The sequence below is a fragment of the Lissotriton helveticus genome, chromosome 6, assembly GCF_964261635.1.
Source record: "Lissotriton helveticus chromosome 6, aLisHel1.1, whole genome shotgun sequence".
In the NCBI taxonomy this organism is placed as follows: domain Eukaryota; kingdom Metazoa; phylum Chordata; class Amphibia; order Caudata; family Salamandridae; genus Lissotriton; species Lissotriton helveticus.
Window position 1 is genome coordinate 116,562,567 of NC_136067.1, and position 23,371 is coordinate 116,585,937.

The 23,371-nt window shown below is 46.1% G+C and overlaps 1 protein-coding gene across 4 annotated transcripts in view; it reads right to left on the minus strand.

Moving 5' to 3' along the window:
* LOC144762309 (exportin-5-like) overlaps nucleotides 1-23,371 on the minus strand; it is a 949,573-nt gene that overhangs the window by 880,800 nt on the left and 45,402 nt on the right. For all 4 annotated transcript variants that reach the window (XM_078647462.1, XM_078647460.1, XM_078647463.1 and 1 more), the window contains exons 2-4: nucleotides 5,028-5,149; nucleotides 3,011-3,083; nucleotides 2,560-2,697 (exon numbers count right to left, since the gene is read on the minus strand). In XM_078647462.1, coding sequence (XP_078503588.1) covers nucleotides 2,560-2,697; nucleotides 3,011-3,083; nucleotides 5,028-5,149 — 333 coding nt within the window. The remainder of the gene's footprint in view (nucleotides 1-2,559; nucleotides 2,698-3,010; nucleotides 3,084-5,027; nucleotides 5,150-23,371) is intronic.

Sequence of the window (23,371 nt, forward strand, 5' to 3'; positions counted from 1 at the left end):
TACTATGGATGAACCCTGAGGAAGCGTGCAGTGGTCTATCCAGACGGGACTTTGTTAGCCTGTACTATGATAAAAACATGTCTGCCTGTCTAACCAATGCCAAAACTGAAACACTGACGAGATCATTTTTGGGTCAAAAGGACTATTATAAACTGGAGCTTGTTTTTGACATTATAAGCCCAAACGGTCATAGGAAGCTATATCTCCAATGGAGATATGACTCCCTACCGATAAGGGCCCTGACCTCACGCTGGCATCCTAATGCCCCCAGAAACTGCCCTGCGTGTAGCGCCGAAATAGAGTCCGAGTTACACATACTATTCTTTTGCCCTTTCTACAAGAACTCCAGGAAGAAGTGGATTATCCCTACCTGCAAAAATCTGGGTATTAGGCAGTGCTCTCACTCCTATCGAATACTAAAAACAGATTTGTCCCCAATAATTGTTTTTGCGGTCACGAAATTCCTGGCTGCCATGTGGAACACTAGAAGAAAATTGTTGGAAAAATGAGATCCACTACAATTGTGTAATTTCCCTAAGGTGTTCTGCGGTCTGTGATGATCTGAGGCCTTCTCTGGGGGACAGTCCTATGATTTGTGGTTTGGACAATGTATCTAAAATAATTTTAACAATGGAACCTGTTTTCTTTTATAATTGTAATGATATATGATGTTTTAATGTGTACTCTTATGATATTTCCTTTGTCGAAATAAAGATGAAATGAATGAAATAGATTTAGAATTCTAACTGTTCAATTTTTGGGGAAGCAGTTTACCATGCAGAATGCCTGTGCCATTAATTTCAGCACAAACCAGCAGACGCCTGCATCGGGTGAGGTGCACTTGACATTTAAAAAATATATACATTCTTTAGAGCACTCAAGCTTGTAATCTTGTTTACATACTATGTGAGTTAGATGTAGGTCACATTGCTGGGCTATGCTGACCCATTAGTCCTATACCAGTAAAACAGCTAGCTTAAGTCTTAGTCCATTGTCCAGCCCTTGTCAAATTAGTCTAATGCTCTTGTGAACACGAGAAAATTGTCTGGAACTTTCAACCAAAGGTCTGCAATCTAACTCAATCTGGCAAGTAGTAACAAAAGTTGCTTACCATGAGATGCTCCAAGGACATACCTACAAAGATGTCAGAATTTACAATGCCAAGCATTTATTCTTCTATCGTACGAAGGTTCAGTCAAACAGACACAACTGATACATGCCTTGCTCAGTGTAGCTTATAAAGTAACTTGCGTGTCCAAAACCATTGAGAAAGGGAACAGTAGTGCGAGGGAAGCTTTAACTTACCTGCAAGTGAGAAGTGTTTTTTGCAGAATATGTTCATATGTGCTTTCTGGGATCACTAACAGAATTACTTGGGGCTGGAGTAATGGAAATAAACCTGTGCCACTTTGTTTGCACTCTTAATTATATAGAGAGGCTCAATGCACTCCTCTTGCTAAACTGAAGCGTTTTCATTTTCCGCATTGGTAGCAATCTACTAGCCTAGCACATTGCTCTAAAAAGACAGCCATGCTTACTTTGTCAAGCTGCCCCGGAAAACAAGAATTGGAAAAGCCAACAGATCTGGCTTTAATGTGCTAACTCATGTAAACACAGGTGTGCACAAAAGCACCTATAAGCATTTGCCAAAGCAGGCAAAGAAAAGTAACAAAATAAGGACAGAGTTCTGTTTCAAGATAAAGTGACAAATAGTGTGTCAAATCCACAACAGCAGATGCCAATTGCATGATTTGAGACTTCTTGATGGACCCAAATTCCATGTCAGGACCGGAGGCTTTAGATTAGGATTCTTTTTGTATTACTGAATATTACAGCAGCAAATTATATTACAAAAACAAAGCATAGCTACATTTCCCATGAGGTATTGCCCCGTCATCAGCAACCCCACCACCAATCAGGGCCCACCAGCCCCTATAGGGTTGGTCATCACGGTAGTCCTACCTCTTTCTTTGCTGAGAAGCAGCCACAGATAAATACTCCTATAGGTTTACTGATATGCCAGAGTTCCTTCGTGTTTTCGCGATGTAACCGGGTTGGGCTTATTGCTTTTAAATTATTTGATGTTATTTGTTTGATCTAACGGTTTCCTTTTACAGCGCGTAGGTGGGGAGAGGTCTTCCTTTTTGCCTGTGCAGGGCGGAGGCTACACAGAAAACATGAGTGTGCTAACTTCTTCAAGAGGATTAGTCCTCTTTCAATCGAGAGCGCCATCCATGCACGGAATGGCTGTGCTTCTTTTTAAGTTGTTTCGACACCGGGAACAAATGGAGTTCCTTGCATCGACATGACAAAGGAACATTTTGTCTCCCACGCCTGACAAAAAAACATTACCCGACTACCTGAGGGCAAGCTTTGAGGGACCCCCGTTTGAGGTCTTCCCGACAGAAAATGTTTCAAGCTACTAGGCCGCTCCTAAGCATCTTTGAGTTCACTGGCTTCTCCCAAAAGTGATCACGGCCTACAAGGTCAATCTAAACCGTGACACGATAAACAACCATTCCAGCACATGAAAGACATATGTATCCTGAAATGTCATACCCCTTGTTTAGAAAGTGCATCCAGCTCCTCCAACATTTCCTGCCACTGCTGAGGCCACTCACGTTTGATCATCTCCACCAGAATACGAGCAAGTACATCTTTAATGTGGCTTTCCTCTACAAGAATGGATTCTGTTCCCTGAACAGAAGAGAGAAAATGGCTGTAAAATCGAAAGTCGGGGTGATGTACAGATGAGAACATTCAACAAGGGCGACCTTTTAATTTACAGTTCTATAAAATGATCTAAAGCAGTGGAACAGAGAACACACAAAACTGGGCCAGCATTAGCATGTGTTCTACCCAAACTTCCTTGCAACACGTTATTTGTATTTTTCTGCAAGTCACAATACTACTGTCTTACGTAAATCAGAGGCTCGAAACTACTTAGCAGAATTATTAGACAAAGCCCATCCCAGTACTCACAGTGGACAAAGCCCATCCCAGTACTCACAGTGGACACCAAAGTCATGACGTTATTCTTGAGAAAAACTTTCTCATTGCGGGCCATGTTGTTCCAGCGGAACCTAAAGAGTAAAAGAAAAAAAACTAAAGACCAATCATGTATTCTTTATTATTTCTGAGAAAACATAAAATCATATAGATTCAAACAGATCAAAGTTAGTTTCTTAAACCAAAGTAATTCTAAGTACAACATGTTTGGTATGCCACCTGGTCTTAGCAAGACGAACTATCTCTTATACAGGTACTTTAACTTCTGACGGAATAGGGAAACAGTGTTTTGTTATTACTTAGTCTGTCCAAACACTAAGAAGGTAAAACAAATCATAATCCACTTATGAATAACCAGCATGGTAGCTCAAGATTTAGTTGATTAATTTTTGTGCATTATTTTGAGGCAGTCATCTGAAAGCTTTAGACGGTCCAAATACTAAGATGCAATGGACAATTTCATTAACATGACCAAAATTACTCAAGTGATTTAATAATTTAAAACACCACTTAATATAATAAACATCTTCTGGATAATACTAAATGAAAAAAGACAGCAATGTAAGGAGATGGCCCAGCTTTGTAGGGTGTGCACCCACAGACAGACCTACTTCATTCCCGGCCAAAGGAGTAAATGTTCTTAAGCCCTGGCCAACCTACTGTTTCGGTAGTTCTCGTTTGCACTGTGCACTCTATTCCAAAAGCCAAGATGGGGAAGCTGCTCTCCGCTTGACCAGAGCCTATATGACCACCCAGAGTTGTGGACAGGGTAATGAGCAGTCCCCAACTTTCTCGTCAATCGAAACCAGTTCAGGGTGTAGCTTAACTCTCACTGTAAAGGAAAAAAACTCAACTTCCAGGCTACTATTTCTGCTCTGAGAGCAGTTTTCACATTTCTTTCACACCTAATTAAAGCCAACCACAAGCTGGGCAATTGCTGGAGAGCTCATGCAAATTAGCCTAAACAGTTTTAGGTAGGGCAAAGGTAACTTTCTAAAAGTTGCATTTTACATCTATATAATAAAAATCTGACTTACCATTTGATTAGATTTTTATTAAATATAAAAATAAGTCTTTGAAGGGTGTCTAAAGCTGTTACAGGCCAAAAGTTCTAGATTAAAAATAATCTATACTTTGACTTTTCCTACATAACAGCTACTGCCTGACCAGTGACAATGCCATTTTGGGGGTAGCAAATGGAGGAGCATGCCACTTCTAATGTCACAAGTATTTGACTTGTATATTATACATCCTGCCTCGAGGGCAGCAAGGTGCAGTTATGGGTAACTTATTTAGTATTTATAATCAAGTTTCCCTACTTGCCAAATGGCTGATTTTGACAGGTCTGTACAACAGGGTTCAAGCTGCTACTATCAGGCTACACAGGGTAGGAGTCAGAGCACATACACGGAGCACTGGACATCCGTACCCCAGATTAGAGGTCAAGATTACCAGCATTTAAGGCCCAAATCAATTAAAAACAGGGGGTGACCACAAAAAGGGGTCACTAACAATAGAGCAACAATATTGCGGATCTGCGACACTAGAAGTAAAACAACACTACAAATACCAGATAATGCACAATAACCTCCGACTCCTAATAACCCCATGACAAGATCTCAAAAGAAAGCAAACAAAAATTAACATTTTGAAAAGAGAAATAAGCTTTCTAGGCACTGCTGAATAAGACACAATGAAATCAATCAAAAGTGCGATAGCTATTAATGGCAATGAACAAGACAGATTGTCACTGATAAACTCATTTCATGAACAAACTGTTGTAAGCTATTGCAGAGGCAAATGGTTAATGAAAAACAGAAAAGGGAAATCACAGAAGCAGAATCGACCGTCATAAGGCAATACTCCTTCATAGGAGGAGGTAAAGAAATAAGACACGCATGAGCCGATAATCAGCCATGACAATATTGCCCTTTTCAATCCACTGTGCTTGGGTACACTTTGATGCAATTCTTCTAATAACTCGGTGTTTTACCACAAAATGCGATGAAGATACTTACTTGACCACATGTTCCAAAATCTGGAGTCCAAAGTGCCGGACAATCGCAGGCTGGGCTTTCTCTGCCAACTTCAGACCGCAGAGGACACATATAGGGCACTTCTCTTTAAACTCTTCACAGAACTAAAGACGACAAGTGAATAGCATTACAGACTATGATTGAGCTTGTTAAAGCAGACAGTATGTGGGACATATCAAGATAAACAAGCATTTGCAATGCAATAGGTCTCGCATTAGGAAATTTTGAGCTATTGGTATTGTAAATGACATTTTATTTGAGTGTTTTTTTTAAAAATAGCGAAATTAATAGCTTTGTCATTTACAATGCCAATAGTTTTAACTTTTGAAAACGTGACACCTATACTATAGCATTTGTAATGCAATATGTGTTGTATTTACATGACTTAGATGTATTAATATTACAAATAACAATAGCTTATTTTTTTGATAATTAATACTTAAATAAAAGTTATAGTATTTTATAATGGCAATAGCTTAAACTTTTGTAAATAACTTTTGGGAAGATTATGTTCAGTGTATTTTATTGTGATGAAAATCTAAGAACAGCAGTGAAATATTAACATCTTTTTGTGACATTTGTAATAAAGCTTGCAACATTGAGAGAACATATTAGAACCAGTTGTTGAATGGTTGCACAGAGTGATGCTGTGGCCTTCAGTGGTGCCGAGTGATGCTGTGGCCTTCAGTGGTGCCCAGTGATGCTGTGGCCTTCAGTGGTGCCCAGTGATGCTGTGGCCTTCAGTGGTGCCCAGTGATGCTGTGGCCTTCAGTGGTGCCCAGTGATGCTGTGGCCGTCAGTGGTGCCCAGTGATGCTGTGGCCGTCAGTGGTGCCCAGTGATGCTGTGGCCGTCAGTGGTGCCCAGTGATGCTGTGGCCGTCAGTGGTGCCCAGTGATGCTGTGGCCGTCAGTGGTGCCCAGTGATGCTGTGGCCGTCAGTGGTGCCCAGTGATGCTGTGGCCGTCAGTGGTGCCCAGTGATGCTGTGGCCGTCAGTGGTGCCCAGTGATGCTGTGGCCGTCAGTGGTGCCCAGTGATGCTGTGGCCGTCAGTGGTGCCCAGTGATGCTGTGGCCGTCAGTGGTGCCCAGTGATGCTGTGGCCGTCAGTGGTGCCCAGTGATGCTGTGGCCGTCAGTGGTGCCCAGTGATGCTGTGGCGTTGAGCGATGCGTTGTGGCGTTGAGCGATGCGTTGTGGCGTTGAGCGATGCGTTGTGCGATGCGTTGTGGCGTTGAGCGATGCGTTGTGGCGTTGAGCGATGCGTTGTGGCGTTGAGCGATGCGTTGTGGCGTTGAGCGATGCGTTGTGGCGTTGAGCGATGCGTTGTGGCGTTGAGCGATGCGTTGTGGCGTTGAGCAATGCGTTGTGGCGTTGAGCAATGCGTTGTGGCGTTGAGCAATGCGTGATGCGTGGCGATCGTGGCGTTGAGTGGTGCTGTGGCGTTGAGTGGCGCTGTGGGGTGGTGCTGAGTGGTGCTGTGGGGTGGTGCTGAGTGATGCTGGGTGTAGGAAGGTAGATCCCTGACTATGGTTGCCCCCAACTTTTTGCCTGGTGTTTTGCTGGTTTTCTGACTTAGTTGACCTGGGGCCCTGCTATTCAGGACCCCAGGCCTACTGCTCTCTCTGTAAAATGGATTCCATGTACCCTAGGTACATATCCAATTGGATACTGAGTCACCTTATCAGTCCCTGTACAGTGTACCTTAGGTACCCAGGGCATAGGTGTACCCAGGGCCTACCAGGGGCTGCAGCATGTATTATGCCACCCCTGGCTGGCCATCCAAATCTGACACAACTGGGTGCTTGACAGCTGGGGCAAGGTGGTGTAATCACCCTTTGCTTTAGATATAGTATACCTATATCTAAACCTACATGGGCACACAGATCTCCTATCAGTCACTCCTATGGCAGGCCTTAACAATCCTGAAGGCAGAGTGCTTGGAATCGTGTGAGATAGTGCTCTGGCATGAGCTGAGCCTGTCTGCGGCTTTCGGGATCCATCCCTTAGCCGTTTCCATGATATCGCATACCATATACTCTTAAGTGCATTATAATCCTCGCGGTTATATGCCAACTCTGGTATCGCTTTCTCAAAACATGTCGAGTAAGGTGTCATACGAATTGGAATACTAACCCCTCGCCAATTCTGGCGACGGGGTTAGCATTCCACCCTTCTAGAGGGACACGACATGTATGTAACCTGTAACCCCGGTTAAAGTCAGACATAGCCTTAGCTCCACAAAATGGATGCTGCTACCGAGACACAAGTCTGCCCTCCTGCTGCTGGGAGTCCTCCCAGAGCAGGAGGCAAGGACAAAGGGTTTCCTGTCAGGGGCAGTGCCAGCACCGTCCCATACAGGATTTTGTGTATCCTAGGTAGGCAGGGCTTTAGAGGAAGGTGACTGCAAGTGGCACCCCGGTGCTCACTGTGCATAGGCCGGCTGAAACCAGTTCCAGGGGCACTCCAGCCCCTGGCCTGGGGAAAGCCCGCCAAAGGAGAGGGGTGTAACCACCCCCCTCCTAGTCCCACCCATAGGGCAGGACTTAGTCACGTGCCAGCCCCCTTTTTCAGGATAAAGGTAGGAACTGGCCCCCTTCCAAAGCAGATCATCTTTGAATCCTGAACCAACTTTCCACGAAAGGAACTCAAGACTCTTCTCAAGATTTCTCCCTTGTGACTAAGGAGTAGTCACCCTGCAGCAGCAGGCACCAACCAAGCATCGCGGTTTGTTGCCAGTCTCTCCTTCGGATCAAGACTGCTCCAGCACGACGAGAACCGGCTTCCCTGGCACCTCTGACCTCAACCTGCATCATCAGCCCAGCTGTGATCCGTGGGTGTGACGAGACCTCGAGGGACCGGCCATCTTCAGAACTGCACGACGCTTGTCCAGCACGACGCCTGAGTGACCCTCGACTGAGTGCCTTGGGGTAAGAGAAGCCCCGACCCTGAGCAGCTCCAGCACCGAAGTCCAGCCCCCCTGCATCCACGAGATCGGCGTGGGGCCCTTCTGCTTTTTGCTGCTCACCGCGTTGTCCAGGTCGCTTGCCCGTTGGCTAGTGGCCCCTTCACGACGCTCCACGACAACTAACACTGCTGGTCTGGGTGCTCCAGACTGGCCCTTGATTCCCTGCTCCAGAGAAGCACCCTGGACCCTACTGATCCACTCAAGACGCCATTTTAGGTCCACCGCGTGGGCCTTGCATTTGCCAAGACTTGTTGCCCAATCCTGGGTCCAGCGACGTCGACAGCAAGAACCTTCGTGGGACAGCTCGCACCTCCATCCTGGTCGCCGACAACGCCTCCTGGTCCGAGAGACTGCAGAGCCCAGCAGCGCCCACTCACCTGACTGCGGTGACTTCGCCCGGTGCCATCCTGGTGCCCACTTAATCACTGGCTAGTGATTCAGAACTTGGTCCCCTCTGCTTTCAGGTTTTCTTCTTCCCTGATCCAGGCTTGGATCTCTTTGAACTTTTCTTCACTGGCCGCCTGCCAGCAACTTCTTCTTCAGGCTCCTGGTCCGTCAACGTGGGTTTCCGACGCAACTTGAACCCTATGCAGCCGCAGCCCCTGGGCTAGGTAAATCCAGCACTCCGGTGCCCCAGCATAGTCCAACACTCCAAGTGTTCGGATCCACTCCCGTTTTCGTCCCAGCTAGTCGGGTTCGCCCGAGAACAGTAACTTTGTGAGTTCTAGCTTCCATAGACTTTTTCCCGCCTTACGCGTGAGAGTTCCCACTCTGCACGTGGCGTCCCTAGGCCTCCTGCTCCTAACCTAAGTGTTCAGTATTGTAGGCCTAGCGTTTCTAAAGCCTCTGAGAATCGTTACTTACCTGCTAGTAATTCGCATTCCACTTTTGTAGTATATGGTTTTTCGTGCCCCTCGGGCATTTGTGTAAATTGTGCGACTTGAAGTATTTTTATAAGAGTTTTGTTGTGTGCTTAGCTCCCCGTCTCATAAAGAGCCAGGGTAGTCTGGTTATAAATAAATACACTGTTTATTTTCATAACAACTTGTGTGGTGTCCTTTCACTGGGTGTTCAAGGGGTAATGTGATGGTAAAACAGCTGGCTTAACACGCCCTCTAGAGTCTTAGCCTTAGACTGCTCGTATCCATGCTACTAGGATAGCTGGTCTATAAGGTTGACTTACAACCAATCATCAATAAGGGTTGTTTGGACTGATATATAGTGATCACTAGAATAGTGAACACTGCACATCAGGCCAACTTCTCACATTGGTGTGCAGCGGTTGGGATTTGAGCTTGCTGTTTGTTTTACCACACATATCCTAAGAATATCTTGTGAAAGATCACATAAGTACTAAAGGTACATATAACTTAGCTTAGAATACTCTGAGTTCTACTGAACCAGCTGTTGTAGCTCCTAGGGCCTAGCACACCCTAAACTACAACTCTAGCAAGGGATCAGTAGGCAAACATATAGTGTAGGTAAGTGCACCACTTACACCTCACTAGAAAAGCATGTCTACCCAGGGAGAGTCCTCAGGGACCCCTCTTGTGGTGATTGACCCTCCACAGGTCAGCTCAAGATATGCAGCTCTCAATTTCCAGGAGTTGAGACACTTGTGTACCTCCAGGAAATTGAAACAGGGGTCTAACCCCACCACTCCCTTTCTGTTAGGTCTCTTAGAGACTTATGATGCTAGGAAAGCATCTCAGGGAGATGGGAATATGCCAGCCTTAGAGGGTACCACTGGGGATCCAGACCTCCTTGACACTGAAAATGCAGTTGAGGAGGAGGATCTAGAGGAACTCTCTGAGGGTGAGGCAAACAAGGGTCCTGAGTTAGTCAGCAGACTCACTAGGGCCAACTTAGACCTACTTGGGGAAGGATCTGGGGGACCCCCAGTACTGACCCTGATGAGGCCTAACCTTGGAGTTAGGAGAGATAGATCTCTTTCTAGGGACTCCATTAGATCTCTGCACTCTAATGCCTCTTCTCAGAGGAGAAGGAACTCTCCCCAGAGGAGATTGACTTCCCCTCAGAGAAGAGAGCATGAAGCAAGGATGAGACAAGCTAAACTGAGGATTGAAAGGGAAGAACTTGCCCTGGCCAAAGAGAAGCTTGCCTTTGCTAGAGAGCAGCAGATGAGTGGGTTAGCTCCCACTGGTGGCAGCAATCTCCCAAGAGAAAAAGAGAAGGGTTTAGATACTAAACACCTGACAAAGATAGTGCCCCCCTTTAAACAAGGGGATGACATCCAGAAATGGATGGCTGCTTTGGAGAGGGCCTGCACTGTACAGTGCATCCCCCAAAGTCAGTGGGCAGCTATACTGTGGCTCTCCTTTGATGGCAAAGGTAGAGATAAGCTCCTCACTACTAGAGTTGAGGATGCTAACAATTACCAGGTCCTGAAAAATGCACTGGTTGATGGGTTTGGCTTAACCACTGAGCAGTACAGGTTGCTGTTCAGAGACACCCAGAAAACTCAGTCTCAGGACTGGTCTGACTTTGTTGATTGTCCCACTAAGGCTTTGGAAGGCTGGCTACTGGGTAGCAAGGTTACTGACTTCACAGGATTATATAATCTTATTATGAGAGAGCAAGTCTTAAATAATTGTCAGAACCAGTTATTACACCAGCACCTGGTAGACTCTGATCTGACCTCTCCACAAGAATTGGGTAAGAGGGCAGACAAATGGGTCAGAACCAGGATTAGGCCCAAGAACCAAGGTGGTGACCAGAAAAAGGAATCAACCAAGCCTCAAGAGAAGGGTGGGAATAAATCTCCAGATCAAACCACATCAGGGCCCCAAAAATCCTCTGAGGGGGGTGGGTCCCAGAATCCTTCTAATAACCAGAAGAAACCTTATTGTTATCCCTGTAAACAGGTGGGTCATTTGAAAACTGACAGCAGTTGCCCAAAGAATAACAATAAGGAGAACATACCCCCAAGTAACATTCCCAAACCTCCGGTTACTACTAGTAGTAATCCCCCAGGTGGTGGGAGTGCCCCCAAGAATTTGGGTGCATTTACTTTGGGAGTTCCTGGGGACTCTGGCCTAACCAGGTCCCCAAACTTAGATACTCTTGTCTGTGAGACTGGCATGGGGTTTGCCAACTTCACAACCTGTCCCAACACTTTGGGCAAGTACAGACAGGAGCCCCTCATCAATAGTATAAAAGTTGAGGCCTATAGAGATACAGGGGCTAGCATCACTATGGTGACTGAGAGTCTAGTCCCCTCAAGGCAACTTTTACCTGGTGCCACATACCAGGTGACCAATATTGATGGAGTACAGAGAGATCATCCCATGACAGTGGTCAATCTCAGCTGGGGAGGTGTCACTGGCCACAAGAGAGTGGCAGTGTCACCAAACTTGCCTGTAGATTGCCTACTGGGGAATGATTTAGAGCTCTCAGCCTGGGCTGAAGTAGAGCAAGAAACCCATTCTAAAATGGTAAACTTCCATGGTAAGGTTAGTGGGGCAGTGGTAGCCACAGCCCCAGTCCAAGATGTCCTCCCTGAACAGGTCAGGAGGGCTGTGCCAGTCACAGCCCAATCTCAGACAACTTCCTTCCCAGAACAGGTTGTAAAGGCTGTGATGGTCACAGCCCACACCCAAACTGAGCCCCCTCCTGAAAGGGTTGGGAGAGTTGTGATGGCCACAGCTCAAACTCAGACAGATGATAGTGTTGTGAAGCCTGAAACTATGGATCACTCCACTCAGACAGAGAGCATTGAGGAGGAAGAGACATCTCCCTCCCACCAGACTTTAGGAAAGGATCAGCCTCCTCAGGGAACTGATCTGACCCCTTGTGAAGGAACTGCCCCAGAGGTAGTCAGGCCTAGCCTGGCAGAGCCCCTGATGTCAGTGGACCCTTCCAAGGTGGGACCCAGTCTGGAGCAGGTAACCTGCCCCTCTCTACCCTGCCTCAGTCAGCCCAGGGCTGTAGAGGTCAGGGAGGCCAGTGTTGGACCCCAAAGGGCCCCCTGTCCAAAAGAATCCCCCAATCAGCAGATTAAGGGCACTGAAGCTAGCAGTCCTAGCCAAGTGAAAATAAAACAAACTCCTGAGGGATCCCCCTTAAAATTAGTTAGGGACCTCCCACAGAGGGACACTGTTGGGCACAGCCAGACCTGGGACCTAAGGGCCCCAAACCTGACCTGTCCCTCCAGTAAGCCAAACAGAGGGACCCAACCTCCAGCTGTAGGTAGCCAGAGGTTGACCCTGAGAGCCCAAAACAACTCAGTCTGGGAAAGAAAGGCCTCTATGGTGAAAAATGATTGGAGGAAGCTGAGCCCAAAATTAGTGGAGCCTCACTTCAGTACTCCATTTCAGCACCAGCCTTTTCCTTTGCCAAAACACACCACAGGTAGAGATTCCCTATGGTGGAGACCCTCAGATACCCTTAGGGTGAGGGATTGCTTAGTGGACCATGAGATAGGGGGTAACCATGCCAGTGCTGGTACTTCCTTATATGGCCACTCAGGCAATATAGGCTTACCTGGCAAGGATAGCCTTATCTCCTTTCGTTTGGGGGGGGGGGGGTTATGTAGGAAGGTAGATCCCGGACTATGGTTGCCCCCAACTTTTTGCCTGGTGTTTTGCTGGTTTTCTGACTTAGTTGACCTGGGGCCCTGCTATTCAGGACCCCAGGCCTACTGCTCTCTCTGTAAAATGGATTCCATGTACCCTAGGTACATATCCAATTGGATACTGAGTCACCTTATCAGTCCCTGTACAGTGTACCTTAGGTACCCAGGGCATAGGTGTACCCAGGGCCTACCAGGGGCTGCAGCATGTATTATGCCACCCCTGGCTGGCCATCCAAATCTGACACAACTGGCTGCTTGACAGCTGGGGCAAGGTGGTGTAATCACCCTTTGCTTTAGATATAGTATACCTATATCTAAACCTACATGGGCACACAGATCTCCTATCAGTCACTCCTATGGCAGGCCTTAACAATCCTGAAGGCAGAGTGCTTGGAATCGTGTGAGATAGTGCTCTGGCATGAGCTGAGCCTGTCTGCGGCTTTCGGGATCCATCCCTTAGCCGTTTCCATGATATCGCATACCATATACTCTTAAGTGCATTATAATCCTCGCGGTTATATGCCAACTCTGGTATCGCTTTATCAAAACATGTCGAGTAAGTGGTCATACGAATTGGAATACTAACCCCTCGCCAATTCTGGCGACGGGGTTAGCATTCCACCCTTCTAGAGGGACACGACATGTATGTAACCTGTAACCCCGGTTAAAGTCAGACATAGCCTTAGCTCCACAAAATGGATGCTGCCACCGAGACACAAGTCTGCCCTCCTGCTGCTGGGAGTCCTCCCAGAGCAGGAGGCAAGGACAAAGGGTTTCCTGTCAGGGGCGGTGCCAGCACCGTCCCAGACAGGATTTTGTGTATCCTAGGTAGGCAGGGCTTTAAAAGGAAGGTGACTGCAAGTGGCACCCCGGTGCTCACTGTGCATAGGCCGGCTGAAACCAGTTCCAGGGGCACTCCAGCCCCTGGCCTGGGGAAAGCCCGCCAAAGGAGAGGGGTGTAACCACCCCCCTCCTAGTCCCACCCATAGGGCAGGACTTAGTCGCGTGCCAGCCCCCTTTTTCAGGATAAAGGTAGGAACTGGCCCCCTTCCAAAGCAGATCATCTTTGAATCCTGAACCAACTTTCCACGAAAGGAACTCAAGACTCTTCTCAAGATTTCTCCCTTGTGACTAAGGAGTAGTCACCCTGCAGCAGCAGGCACCCACCAAGCATCGCGGTTTGTTGCCAGTCTCTCCTTCGGATCAAGACTGCTCCAGCACGACGAGAACCGGCTTCCCTGGCACCTCTGACCTCAACCTGCATCATCAGCCCAGCTGTGATCCGTGGGTGTGACGAGACCTCGAGGGACCGGCCATCTTCAGAACTGCACGACGCTTGTCCAGCACGACGCCTGAGTGACCCTCGACTGAGTGCCTTGGGGTAAGAGAAGCCCCGACCCTGAGCAGCTCCAGTACCGAAGTCCAGCCCCCCTGCATCCACAAGATCGGCGTGGGGCCCTTCTGCTTTTTGCTGCTCACCGCGTTGTCCAGGTCGCTTGCCCGTTGGCTAGTGGCCCCTTCACGACGCTCCACGACAACTAACACTGCTGGTCTGAGTGCTCCAGACTGGCCCTTGCTTCCCTGCTCCAGAGAAGCACCCTGGACCCTCCTGGTCCACTCAAGACGCCATTTTAGGTCCACCGCGTGGGCCTTGCATTTGCCAAGACTTGTTGCCCAATCCTGGGTCCAGCGACGTCGACAGCAAGAACCTTCGTGGGACAGCTCGCACCTCCATCCTGGTCGCCGACAACGCCTCCTGGTCCGAGAGACTGCAGAGCCCAGCTGCGCCCACTCACCTGACTGCGGTGACTTCGCCGGTGCCATCCTGGTGCCCACTTAATCACTGGCTAGTGATTCAGAACTTGGTCCCCTCTGCTTTCAGGTTTTCTTCTTCTCTGATCCAGGCTTGGATCTCTTCGAACTTTTCTTCACTGGCCGCCTGCCAGCAACTTCTTCTTCAGGCTCCTGGTCCGTCAACGTGGGTTTCCGACGCAACTTGAACCCTATGCAGCCGCAGCCCCTGGGCTAGGTAAATCCAGCACTCCGGTGCCCCAGCATAGTCCAACACTCCAAGTGTTCGGATCCACTCCCGTTTTCGTCCCAGCTAGTCGGGTTCGCCCGAGAACAGTAACTTTGTGAGTTCTAGCTTCCATAGACTTTTTCCCGCCTTACGCGTGAGAGTTCCCACTCTGCACGTGGCGTCCCTAGGCCTCCTGCTCCTAACCTAAGTGTTCAGTATTGTAGGCCTAGCGTTTCTAAAGCCTCTGAGAATCGTTACTTACCTGCTAGTAATTCGCATTCCACTTTTGTAGTATATGGTTTTTCGTGCCCCTCGGGCATTTGTGTAAATTGTGCGACTTGAAGTATTTTTATAAGAGTTTTGTTGTGTGCTTAGCTCCCTGTCTCATAAAGAGCCAGGGTAGTCTTGTTATAAATAAATACACTGTTTATTTTCATAACACTTGTGTGGTGTCCTTTCACTGGGTGTTCAAGGGGTAATGTGATGGTAAAACAGCTGGCTTAACACGCCCTCTAGAGTCTTAGCCTTAGACTGCTCGTATCCATGCTACTAGGATAGCTGGTCTATAAGGTTGACTTACAACCAATCATCAATAAGGGTTGTTTGGACTGATATATAGTGATCACTAGAATAGTGAACACTGCACATCAGGCCAACTTCTCACACTGGGGTGGTGCTGAGTGATGCTGGGGTGGTGCTGAGTGATGCTGGGGTGGTGCTGAGTGATGCTGTGGTGGTGCTAAGTGGTGGTGCAGAGTGATAATGTGGTGGTGCCGAGTGGTAATGTGGTGGTGCCGAGTGGTAATGTGGTGGTGCCGAGTGGTAATGTGGTGGTGCCGAGTGATCCTGGGGTAGCGCCGAGTGATGATGTGGCGATGATGTGGTGATGCTGAGTGGTGCTGTGGTGGTGCTGTGGTGGTGCTGTGGTGGTGCTGAGTGATGCTGGGGTGGCGCTGAGTGATGCTAGGGTGGCGCTGAGTGATGCTGGGGTGGCGCTGAGTGGTGCTGGGGTGGCGCTGAGTGGTGCTGGGGTGGTGCTGAGTGGTGCTGGGGTGGTGCTGAGTGGTGCTGGGGTGGTGCTGAGTGGTGCTGGGGTGGTAGCTAAACGTAAATATATGTGCTCGATATGCATTAAAGCACACAAACATCACAGATCAAAGTAAATCCCTTAGATAATGAAGCAAACTGAATCATTTTAAAAAATGCGCGCTCAATTTGCCTCAAAGTACACAGAAATCGCATCCAAACTAAAATACCTTTGCTCAATTTGCATTAAATTAACACGATATCGCAGCCAAACATGAATACATGCGATAATGAGGCAAACAAAATTCATCACAAAAATGTGCACTCGGTTTGCATTAAAGTAAACAAAGATCGCATCCAAATGGTAATCCCTTAGCTGGAGTTGCTTTAAAGTAAACAGACATCGCAGCTAAACGTAAATCTCTTCCATAAAAAAATCAAAAAACAAATCCCATTACAAAAATGCACGCTCGGTTTGCATTGAATTACACAAAAAAGTACACGGAGATCGCAGCCAAACAAACTCCTTCGCTTAATTTGCATTAAATTAGACAGAGATCGCAACAACATGGAAAAAGTAAACAAAGAATCGGCTCGCAAATGGAAATCCGCTTAAAGTTCAAAGGGGGAGTGGGTGCATGTGGTCCAGAGAGAGGTAGGACAGGCGGAGCCGAGCCCGGCCGAAAACAACAAAGAACAAAAGCCTACCCAGATCCGGCGCGAAGAGTCTCTGCCCGAGGATTGAGTCAAGAGAGCTGCGGTCAAAACGATCCTAGACAAGGCGGGACTAAACCGGCCAAAAACAACAAACTGGAACAAGCTCTTGGCATTGCTGTGTGGGGCGCGGGGGAGCAGGGAAGCGAGCGTGGGAGGGGTAGGGGAGCAGAGTAAATGGCAAGCGCGTGCACGGGGAAGCTTTTACGCTCCAGGACACAACATGCATTTTAGGAAATCTGGCTGGTTCAAGAGACTTTGGTTCAGATGTAATAGGTTTTCGAGTAATTAAAATTACTCGACCTAATAATTACAATTACTCAACCTAAAAACAGGAACAGGCCTGGGACCCCGCGCGTGCTTCCAGGAAAGTCTAACAGAAGCAAACAATCCAAGCAGACACATTGAATCTGTCAAAATCTCCGATAGCCCAAGGCAAGAAGCAGAACAGGAAACAAAGAGATAGGATGAAAATGAGAGGGCGCTGTGGGAATGTTTCTTTCCTGACCGCCTTCCAACATACACTGATTTCACTATAAGAGCCAGAGTGTCTGGCACGAACAAGAGCGTATTTATTGCACAGGTAGCAAGGGCATGAGGTCCACAAAGGCCAAAAGGGGCTGCGGGTCCTATTACATGATGTGCCTCTTAAACAAATACACAAACTGGTAACAAAAAAACTACAAGTCCCAGAATGCAAAGTGCTGTTCCCAAAAAAGGCATGACTGGATGACATCGTTACTGATGACAAGCAGCAACTGGAGCAGCTGTGCATATCAAAAATACATTTAGTCCCCAACCCCAAACTTGATCAGAGAGTTCCCTAAAACCTAAACTATGGTGACAATTCCGGCAATGGAATGTTTACATGCCACCAGAAAAAAATGAGCATTTTAACTGCAAGTAATAAAAAAAAATTACACCAGGGATACCTTGTTCCACGCAAGTCTTAATTTAACATGTGAATGTATTTTGGGAGTTGTAGTGACTAACCACCCCTATAAGTACAAATTAGGCTATATAATTTAGATTACAGTGGTCTCTACAGCGTATACCTGGGCTTGAACCTGGCGCTCCCGGTGACAATGTCGCCTGGCAATCTAATCTCTTATTAGAACAATAACATATGACACTTTCCAGCGGGAGTCGGAATTGCTAGCAATTCTTCAGCTGTCAGCAATGGGCTGCAAAGACATATTTGTATCAGGTTTACTGAAATTTCTGTCATGACAACTTTGAGTCTGGGTTGAGATTAGAAAGACCCCGAAACTGCAGGATTTTCCACAAAAGCAAATAAGTAAGTGAAAACGCGTCACCGCGAGAGGAGCGAGCTGCAGCTGTGCGGGAAGAGTGCAGCGTGTTGTATTAGCATTTAGGTAGCGCTTTCTGCGTGAATGAGAAAGGCCACAACTGATCTTGGTCAATAGGACTATTAAAAGGGACATATGTTTGAAATCAAGCAAATTTGAGTGGTCTCGTCAGTGAAAAACCAGCGTCTGTAAAACGGTCTAAACAAAAAAAAAACGTGTCTCACTCCCAAATGTACACAAAGCAGCTTCCCCATTGAGCCTGTGCATTGCTGTGGGGGGGCGGGAGCGCATTGGCGTGGGAGCAGCAGCCTTTGATGTGCGAGCGAGTGGGAGAGAACACCATATGGGGTGTGATTGAGAGGTGAGGCCAAGTGCGCGCTGGGGGAAGCGTCGCGCTTGAGTACCTCGCATGCATTGGGGACAATCCTCGCTGGTTTCAAGAGTTTGTTTCGCCTACTATACTCTCGCAGAACAACACATGCGCATTGGTTAGGCGAGACCTAAAAACAGACTGGGAATGGTATTCCATAAATCTTCAAGGGGCTGCCCTGTAGTGTGACCACATTGCTTTATCCATCATACTAAAGACCCAGGTTCGACCTTCTAGCCTGATACTGCCACGCTAATGCAATTAACATAGTGTACATAAAGGTCTTGGGTTTCCATAGGTGGCACTGACTATTTCGGTTTCTTCCTTCCAGCAAACAATATATTTCAATACCCAGAAAGATAGAAAGGCAGATGATACATGGTAAGTAACCCACTCTTCAGGAGTCTCCCTGAGCACCTGCTGCAATCCCTTATTAGAGCCTCAAACAGCTACTGAGTGTGCTCACATCAGAACTAATGAGATGGCTCCTCCTCCCAGGTTCCAATTACTTGGAACAAAATCCCCATCTATATCAGAACAGTCACAATGCTATGGCAAATGAGAAAAGAACTGAAGACGCTCCCCTTCAGAGGATTCTACTTCCACATAAGCATAACCTGCAAACCTGAATTAGGCTGCCTCATTGTAAATTATCAAGTATCTTATCTCTGGGCTTATACCACTAAGTAATTCTCTATGTTGCCTATGGATTGAATTTGGGTGAAGCTCTCAAATAATTTCAAAAGCAACTGGGTAAACAGTTATGAGCAGGCAGCCGAAATTAAATAGCCAGGTTTCTTGCATCTTACATTCAGGTAGACATTGCATCTACTTTACTAAGACTGGAGTATCCTTCCATAGTCTTTTTTTTTTCCAACTGAACAATTAGCACAATACAGTCATTGCACGATACGTCTACAATAAGTGAACATCTATGGTGAGAAACAGTCTCTTTGATAACATTGCCACTTTCCATTCCTTCTACTAGTACATGTAAAAGTATAGACACCACACTTATCTCCAGTTGACCACCATGTGAGTGTATTTAATTTCTCAAGGCAACTCATTTGTCAACTTGTGATATTGCATACGTCAGTCCTCCTCTTGACCAAACCGTGGGAGTTCCTTGTGTTATAGACGTTACGGACTGTTGTGTGTCGTCTCCAATGTCAAACCCAAAGTAACGTCTCCAAGGGTCCCAGAGCTTGTGGAATTTCTTGGGACATCATCTACTGCGCTACGAGACACGTTCCGTCGCCATATATAAAGTCTATTCCCTTTGTCCATTCCTGTATGGTGGGTCTATCTGCCATCCTCCATCTCAGTTTACGAAAAGGGGGGTTATACCCAAGATAGAGTCGCTGGGACCTGGGTTAGTATATGACTGAGAAGAAGGGGTCCCAGTGAGTACACACAAGAAATTATTCAGAAATCATCAGGAAAAATCAATTGTAAAGACAAATGTCAATCTGCTAACATTGTTTTTATTTACAATGTAGTAAAGTAACTTATTCAGACAACCATATTAAACAAACCATTTCATAATTATTGAAAATGTGCCCAAAGGAGAGGGGGGAAGTGATGTAGGAAGGGTAAGTGACATAAAACTAAGCCAAAAGGCTATGCACAACAAAGAACTAATAGACTGATTCAATTGCACAAAGACTGACAAGTTCAAAAATATTAATAATCAGGGCTCTCTCTCTTTTAGCGACTACCAATCCTAGGAAGGTGAAAATTAGTTGCGCTCTGGCAATATCTACCTCATTTGGTATGCCGAGTATCACAAAACCGCATATCCCTCTGGTCTCATCGTAATTTGCAGCTACTTTTACTGTTCCAATGAAATTAGTACCCAGGTGTAAGAAAGCACATCTACTTGGGCATTACAAATACTTCTGTTAGAATGAAGAAGCCATCAGCATTCCTGGTAACTTGCATTAAGGTGAAACCAACATACACTGGGCCCCTCAAATACATATATCCTCACATTAGACATGTCCACCTATTTTCCCTGTAAAATACTTGTAGACAATAACACTTTAAAAGCCTGATAGATATATATATATATATATATATATATATATATATATATATATATATATATATATATATATATATATTACCTACTGGCGGTCGCCAGTAGGTAGTTATAGTTAGGATTGATTTCCATAGGGAAATCGCAACATTCTATTGGGAATAACTTTGGCGCCGGTTGAGGAATCTGCCTGAATTTTTCAGCAACTTTGCCTCGCGGCGCTCCAGTCCTTCTCTGAAGGGGGATTCGTCAAGCGGGGGCCGAGATAAAAGGGGGGTCCCAAAACGTGTTTTCCCCATGTTAATTTCCATAGGGCGGTCGGTCGCACTTTTAGCTCGAACGGCTGAATGGATTTTCACCAAACTTGGCAAAATTGTAGGGACTGGTAGCCCGATGTGCCTTTGCTATGTCTCAAGATATGTGCTCCAGAGGATTTTGAGTAATTTAGGTTCAAAAAAATTTATATATCTATAGCCGCGCCCCGGTACGCGCACCGGGGAGCGCTCCGGGCGCGCCACGCGACTTGCGTACGGAAAGCTGATTGGCTCTCGGGTGTCTGTAAACATTCGAAACAGTCCGGAGCGGCCGCCATCTTGTTTCTCGGTAGGATCGAGACACAAGAGGTGGTAAAAACAAAGGGGGAAATAACCAAAAGGGGGCAGGGTAGACCCCCCGACCCCCTAGGTTTGATGTGGAGAACATAAAAGGGTCCCTCGGGTAAAAAAATAATTTAATTTTTTTCGGTTTTCGCGGGGGGAGCGCCCAGTACACGCACCACGGAGCGTACCGGGGAGCGTACCACAGGGAAAAGCCAGTGAAAGAGTATAATAATAATTTAAAGTGCTTAGAGGTAGGGTAGCTCTGAATAGAGTTGTTGTGTTGTGTGGGTGATTTAAGTACCAACATGTAGGTACCAATGCAGAGTCTTAAATTCAATTTACACCTTTTTTTATGTGGATATCTAGCATGTTGTTATAGAAGTTATTGTGGTATATGGAATCCATGCCATAGTCTGTCAGGAAAGCAGAAACATACATTGGAAAATACCAAGGCAGTTTGAGGAAAAAGTGCCATCAATTGTTCAAGGGTGTCCTTTAAAAGCATTTCCAGACCTACCCCAGTCAAAGTGCCTAAGTCATTTCCACCACAGTGCAGAATTATGAGGGTAGGGTGTGGCAAATGCAAAAAGGTTTTCACCAATGGTATCAATTGGGGACATCTCAATCCTCTCTGGCCAATCCATTTAATGTTCACATTTGGTAAATCAAGGTTGTGAAAATTTCTGGTAGCTCCATACCTTTGAGCCCAGTGGATATAGCTATGTCCAATAATCCAGACAGAATACATGGTAGCTGAGGTTCTGGTGCAGTCAGATGAAGTGTAGGAATAAAATGGCAGTTGGAACAGTAGGAGTTTGCAAAAAAAAACCTGTGGAGTTTCAGTGCTCTTGAATCACAAGCAATGATTGGTAGATTGAGATAGTTGAAAACTGTAAGTTAGGGTGCATGGTTGTGTTCTGTGTAAGAAGTAATTTGAATGGTTAAAAAAAGTCATTTTAAGAAACATTGCACCAGATAAGCTGGTGTATTCCAGGTCAAACATCCTTGCTGAGGTGATTTGCAACATTGTAGAATAAACTTTTAAACCTGAGAGCTCAGTGAGGAGGGAGTTGCTATGGTAACAGGTAGAAAGGGCTGAGGGGGGGGGGAAGGGTGTTGGTTTGAAAATACAGAGGGAAGAGTTTTGATTGGTTACCATGAGCAATATGTGGGTAGAATTAGAGGTTTTCTGTGCCATTAATGGTTGCAGTGCCTGGAGAATATACCTTTTGCTCTGCTAAAGAAATATTGGTGTGTGTATCTGACACTGTTGTGAATCTCCTAAAGCATTTGTAAAGGTGAGTTATGATTCATTTAGATAGAGAGTTCAGATTAAGAAGCACATAGGACCTGTGTTGTGTTCCTAAAATGGTAATTGAAAAACGATTTTAGTGCAAATCAATGGGTTTTAGTAGTGAAAATGAATGCTTATATATGAAGCACATAGGACCTGTGTTGTGTTCCTAAAATGGTAATTGAAATACGATTTTAGTGCAAATCAATGGGTTTTAGTAGTGAAAATGAATGCTTGTAAATATGACTGAATAAGGTGCATTTTTAACAGCACTGGTGCGTCGCAAAAAGTGACGCACCGGTGCCGTAAAAGTGACGCATGGCCTCATAAATGAGGCCTTCAGTTTTCTACTCATGCGTCATATTAAATATATGACGTATTATGTCTCAAGTACTTTTAGATACGTCAGTATTTCAGACGTATCTGTAAGCGCAAAAGTGATGCATTGCTGGAGTGTGTCACAAAAATGATGCAACTCCAGCAATGCATCCTTTCACATGGGGCCAGGCCCCATGTGAAAGGGCCTGCACCAGTCTTACGCCTGCTGTGAAACAGGCGCAAGATTTGGACGCAACAGCCTCATAAAAGTGACTTAGTGATATCTCATAGATTTTACTGCGTCACCTCTACGACCCTTTCTTGCGTCAATATGTCCCTTTTGCATACATTACACCTGACGTAGGTAGAATGTGGCGCAGGGGTTTACAAAGTGATGCATGTACCTAGATGCGTCACTTTGTAAATATGACTGAATAAGGTGCATTTTTAACAGCACTGGTGCGTCACAAAAAGTGACGCACCGGTGGCGTAAAAGTGACGCATGGCCTCATAAATGAGGTCTTTTTGTGGAGAAATGACCCCTCTGTGTACATTACACTTGAAAGAGGTATAATGTGGCGCAGAGGTTTAAAAAATGACGCATCTACCTACAGGGAGTGTACCGGGGAGCGTAGCATGGGGAAAACCCCGTTCATTCACTGCGTCACCTCTACGACCCTTTCTTGCGTCAATATACCCATTTTGCATACATTACACCTGACGTAGGTATAATGTGGTGCAGGGGTTTACAAAGTGATACATCTACCTAGATGTGTCACTTTGTAAATATGACTGAATAAGGTGCATTTTTAACAGCACTGGTGCGTCATAAAAAGTGACGCACCGGTGGTGTAAAAGTGACGCATGGGCTCATAAATGAGGCCTTCAGTCTTCTACTAATGCGTCATATTAAATATATGACGTATTATGTCGCAAGTACTTTTAGATACGTCAGTATTTCAGACGTATCTGTAAGCGCAAAAGTGATGCATTGCTGGAGAGTGTCACAAAAATTATGCAACTCCAGCAATGCATTTTTTTTATCCTTCCACACCCCCGTTCCTTTTCTACATTTTGT